At 42.7% G+C, this 6,000-nt stretch overlaps 1 protein-coding gene across 1 annotated transcript in view; it reads left to right on the forward strand.

Annotated features, from left to right (window-relative positions):
* The window catches only part of LOC137418128 (uncharacterized), a 103,528-nt gene extending 98,018 nt beyond the window's left edge, over positions 1-5,510 (forward strand). Inside the window, exon 11 of the mRNA XM_078775341.1 lies at positions 2,703-5,510. Within this exon, the coding sequence (XP_078631467.1) occupies positions 2,703-2,710 (8 nt within the window). The 3' untranslated portion in view covers positions 2,711-5,510. The remainder of the gene's footprint in view (positions 1-2,702) is intronic.
* Positions 5,511-6,000: the final 490 nt, after the last annotated feature.

The following is a 6,000-nucleotide window of genomic DNA, read 5'->3' on the forward strand; positions in this document are numbered from 1 at the left end:
CCTCGTATGCGGACGATATAACCATCACCTCTACTCATAGCAACATAAACACGGCTACAGCACAACTTCAACCGTTCCTCAGCACCCTACAAACCTGGCTCACCATCAACAGACTAAAAGTAGCCCCTTCAAAATGAAGAGTTACTCTTTTATCAAATTACACCAAGGAACATAGTGATGGAACACCCATCACATTGAATAACGTCTCAATCCCATACACACCAAACAAAAATAATCGGCGTAACTTTAAACACATCCAGGTCATTCTCAGATCACATCACAAATCCATTTCATTTTCAATGGTCCTTTCCTCCGCCATTGATAAAGCCAACCTCTTTGTGAAGTGTTTCACTGCAAACTTCACCCTTGATCATTAAAATCAATCTGCCAACTTGTCCCTCCCTTGTGTACATTAATATATCTACTGTCATTATCACGCCTCATGGAGTTGGGAGAGTCGGCCCAGGGTTGGACATATTAATGGCTACTGGAGCAGATTGTATCCCTGTAATTCTCCTTTCGCAGTAATTCCCCTTCCCACAATTTCTTTTATGTATCCCCCCCTTTGAGTAACCTTAAGACCTTGTGATAGGTGAACTCCATAAAAACAAACATTGACTAGATGGTATTCACAGAATACTTACCCTGCACGGTCAACTTGGTGCGAGCCAACTCTTCTGTTTTTGAACGTTATTTTTCCTTTGATCCAATATGGCTGCCAGACCACGTGAGCGATGACATCATAAATTTATATTATTTAATGTAATTGTTGCATATATCACGTGCAATAAATTTCAAACTGTTCAGACTAAGTGTTGTCCCTGTCGAATTACGACGTCATAATTACGGCACCAATGACGTCATCGTTAAGAACACTTAATCCCCATATGGAGTTCTTTACAATGAGCCACGTTTAAATTTTTTCCAATGAGCGGTTTGGTAGATATAGAGGTGTAACGTTTTTCCAAGATGGCGTCCGTACCACGTGACCTATGACGTCATAATTATGAATAATAATAAAAATGCAGGCGGAGGCACTCCTCTGGTAAAACTTTGTGTCAATCGTACCAACGGTTGCCGAGAAAATCCCGAATTTTTAAAATAAAGACACGTACGTAACCGAATGCCTAACCCTGCTTTTCGCTTTGCGAGCGCAGGGTAATAAGTATATATATATATATATATATATATATATTTAGGGATCTCACACTCACACAGGCACCGACTTCGGACACCACAAAGAAACCACATCACCAATATACAATCAGTACATGAGATCAATCATTGGTTATGCCAGCTCAACTTGGGCCTCCAGCCTATCAAACACACATCTCAACACCCTGCAGACCATACAAAACAAAGCCCTTCTCATCATCACAGGTTGCACATTAACAACACCCATCGAGCACCTACGCAAAGGTAAAAATGATAAAAATAAAAGACCACTTGGACATCAGAGGTTCACAGTTCCTTGCAGCTGCAAGTCCCAACCCAAATCACCCATGGCACGACATGCCCAACCACCCACAGACCCCTGGACACATTAAGACTACACCACAAATACATTCCAACGACCTCCTACAAAACATCCCCCTAACGATCAACAACGACACCAAAAACGCAATCCATAACCTGGGCCCAAACAGTATCCTGGGTACTAAAGTCCCATCGATGATGCATAGAAACTACTCCCCAGGTCTGATCATGTTCATCTTTCACGCCTCCGCTATGGACACCTTCCACAACTTTTACAGAACAAACATGGACTTGACGACACCACTAATGTCAGCTGCATCCTCTGCCAGGCCGCCTCACACACAATAAAAAAAACATTATGGAGGACTGTGTGGCCCTGGCTCCACAACGGTAAGAAACCAACATTAGATGCGAGGAATCCCTGGGTCGCTTTCCGGAGATTGGTCGGCTACCTGCATTCCGCAAGCTTGTTCAGGCAGATTTCACTGGGCCTAATCAACAACAACAATAACTGTGTTTTTAAAGATCTTTTTTGCGTGTTTCACTTCATTTTCCATCCTTATTGAGACTCGCAGATGGACATGCAATATGTTTGTGAAGTACAACATGCTGTCTTATGTTAAACCGTCAGCGAAGCGATGGGTAGACACGGCAAGTCCTTAAAAAAACCAAGAGCTGATTGGACATCCAATGGGATTTTTTTTTTTTTTTTTTGTATACTGAATCGAGGCTCGTGAAAGAGCTAACAAAGATGTGCCATATATCCTGAATTTTGTCCATAAAAAGAAGAATCGACTTTGAAACCATAACCACCGAGATGCGAACCATCATCATGTCATCATGTCTGTGTTGCTCCGTGACCATCACCTTATTAGTTCCGTATTGTGGAGTGAAAGACCATCCCGGCTGCATGCAGATAATAGCTGTTGGCCTTTTTGGCCTTGAAAGTCCACAAAAAAGTATTTTTTGGGATATGGGGACAGACGGTGATGCGGCCAGTCCGCAGGCAAAATGTAACCACCATGAGGCCAATAGCTCCATAGCTTTCCAATGTCAAATACATCCTGAAACCACTGCCAAGAAAAGCTCACCCAGCTGGTTTGATAAAAAAAAACATTTTTCCTCTTTTTTTTTTCAATGCTGTTTCGTTTTCCAATCTGTCGCCACATGTGATGAAATGATGAATGGATGGGACACTAAATATTTTTCTCTTCTTCTATTTACAGGGATTTAGGGAAAGCAATGTCCAGTGCTTATCTGCCAGGAGGAGATCGTCATCACACCTACAAGTTATCGTCCTGAGTCAACATGCTGTGGGCGGGGCGGGGTGGGCTGGGTTGGGGAGGGGCTGTGGAGGGGAGGGAAACATTAATTTTATGTCATTATTTTTTATCGTCCACTTGAAACATGAACATTTTCATCCACTGGCAATTAAATTCAAAAAAGATGCATCACACCCTTTTCACAATTCCATATCATTGCTTCAACTTATTGGACATTGTCACACAGATCTGCGTGACAATGCCTGCAAAGTTTTAATAACGCAAAGTTACCTTTTATTCATCAGGAAGGAAACGATAAACTAATTAACTTTTACATCTGTGCTTAATTTGTGACATTTGCTGTTAATCATACGATATATACTCCGGTGTTTCTCCATATGTGGATTTCAGAAGGTGGAACGGAGTCGTCCCAGGTCTCGAAGTATCCACCTCTATTTCAGTAAGGGATCATGATTCATGGTCCAGTTTGTGAAGTTTTCTTGTTCTTTTCAAGATCGTCGCTGAGCCTCAGGCAGATTCCAACTGCAGTTCGTTTGTAATAATATTCCCAGGATTGGTTTTTAAGATCTCCATAAGGATCTTCTTTACCATTCCCGTTGTTCCAGGTATCACAAGGTACAATTTCAGCTTCCACGATCTTTTCACCTCAATTTTGAAATATTGATATCAATTTTGAGATTTGGTAATTTCCTTGATTTCTGTGTTGATGAGGCCAAAAACCCTGGGTTTTTGTACCTCGGTCCTGGTTTTTGTACCTCAAAAAACCATGGTTTTTTTTGTACCTCTTGTACCTTTTTGTACATCTCAATTAGCAATGCCGTCTTTTAATATTTTTGTACCTCAGTACTATATCCGGTCACGATGCTTTGTTTTCTATGTTCACGCTCGATGTGATAATCAGGCCATATGTGAGCGTTCCTTTTTTTTTTTTTTTTTGCATACAGAATCGAGGCTCGTGAAAGAGCGAACATTTATCACACAAACAAATCAAACAGACAAACAAGGTATATAAAAAGGGGAGCGTTAGACAAGATGGGGAGAGAAGGGGAAGCACACAAACACAACATTTGAGAGCAGGGACATCGGGAGATGTGTGGGAGGGAGAGGGCTTGGAGGGTGGAGGCGTGGGAATGGGGAGGGCGTGGGAGAAGTATAAAACACAAAGACACCAAGGACTTCCAGGAAAGAAGTTGGTATTTCAAAAAAGTGGATTTGGGGTGAAATTAGCGGGGGTAGAAAAGATCAAGGTTTTGGATGGGGGAAGACAAGAGATGGTGGTGAACAGCTGTTTTGAAGACTTGGAGGGAGGAGTGGGATTGAAGAGAGTGAGGGAGTTTGTCCCAGAGGCGGGAGTAAAGAGGAATGAAGGAATGAAGGAGTGAAGGTGAGCAGAGAGTCTTGATTTTGGCAGTTTCACCAGAAGAGGATTGCAGGCAGATCTTGTGCGACCTGTAGGAATATTTGGGGAGGGGGGGGGGGGGGGGAAGAGGGACAGCCCAGAGAGAGCTGGGGGAGCAAGGCCGGAGAGGAGTCGGTAGAAGACAGAAAGACCACCAACCTGCCTGCGGTGAGTGAGTGAAAGGCCCTCGGAGGTAGCTTCATCGCGGGAGATTCCAATGATTCTGAATGCTTTGGTTTCAACAGCGTGAAGACGAGCAAGTTGTGAGCAGGAGCACCAGCCCAGAGGGGAGAGCATCGTAAGAGTGTGAGATTTGTCGGGATTGAAAGACATATTCAAACTTTTGTTCAAACAGTGTTCAAAAGACATGTTCAAACATTGAAAGACTTCCTTCTTTTCAACTAAGGTGATGTAAAAGACGGTGCATCATCGGCAGTAAACTTCGGAAAGAAATGTTTTTTTTCAAAAAAAATATTTAAAGCCGATAAAACTTTTATTTTACTTCAATTTAATTATATAATTGAATGCGGTAGAAGACAAATCGCATAGTTGGCACTTACAAAAACCTTCAGAGTAGCAGTGCTTGTGCAAAATATCATGCCATTTTATGCCATCTCGACCAATCAAATTTGCCGCTCTCGTTTTCAGGGCAGTAGAATATTGATAATTCAGACAAAATGGAAGCTCGTGCTCAGAATTGTGCACATTCCTCGCGAGATTATGATTTTGAGGTTCAAGGGTGATTTGGCTGTCCTCTGATGTTCCGTATCCCGTCCCGTCTCTCCTCAGGAATGCCAAACTGAGAGTGTAATCACCGATGTAGACATGAAGATTACCAAAATTGGGTTTTTACATAGTTGAGGCTCATATAGGAGTCGGTATACTGAACGGATGTGTGTTGAGTGTACTAACAGAACTCAGCTGTTCATGTAATAAGACAAAAGGAACAGCAGAGAGCGAAAGGGGAAACACCAACTGCAGAGTTGAAGGCCAAGACAGAGACTCGGCCAAACAATCGGTGTGGGCAGGAATGTGGGCAAGAAGGACAAGATGGATGCAGAGGAAAGAGGGGCGTGTGTGTGTGTGTGTGTGTGTGTGTGTGTGTGTGTGTGTGTGTGTGTGTGTGTGTGTGTGTGTGTGTGTGCATGCGCAAATCGAGGTGAGACCCTTTTTGGGTATTGTTTTTCGAATTCTCAAAAGCATTGGATTTGTCGTGACATCATTGCGCCTTTCATGTGTGTCTGTGTGTGTCATTATAGGTAAATATACTTGATCTTGGATTGATCGGCTGTTTTCAGTACCTTTTGTGAGCTTTGTTTGGCCGCGTTTGGAATAAAAGGATTGACAAGGATTCCGAACGCTTGGACGTCTTTTCCTTCCACGCTAAAGATGAAAAGCTATGGCCTAACGGGATTTGGTCAAGTCATAGACCTGATATCTTGCTTTGGAAATTTGGAAATCATTTTTATTTTAGTTATTATGATTTATTTTGTGTGGTGTGGTGTGGTGCAGCCGGTTGTATGTCCAATCATTCCTGAGCGTGGTAACCTGGTGAAAGGCAGTGTATCCAGTGGCGTACCTAAGGTATTTCAGGTATGGCACGTGCCCTGGGCGCCAATTGAAGGGGGGGGGGGGCACCACTGAGCAGTTTCTATTAAAGTCAGACAAGCCATCCTCGGATAGTGAAAAAAGATTTTTCTTCAGATGTATGATCTATCTTTGAACATCATGGGTGAGAAGCACTAGGATGGCTAGATTGTTAAACCACTTATATAAATTATTACGTAAAAATACAGTGCTGGGAGCTACATGACCACATACCTCACAGTATCACTGCTCAGT

The sequence above is a fragment of the Myxine glutinosa genome, chromosome 4, assembly GCF_964187855.1.
Source record: "Myxine glutinosa chromosome 4, kmMyxGlut1.1, whole genome shotgun sequence".
Taxonomy (NCBI): domain Eukaryota; kingdom Metazoa; phylum Chordata; class Myxini; order Myxiniformes; family Myxinidae; genus Myxine; species Myxine glutinosa.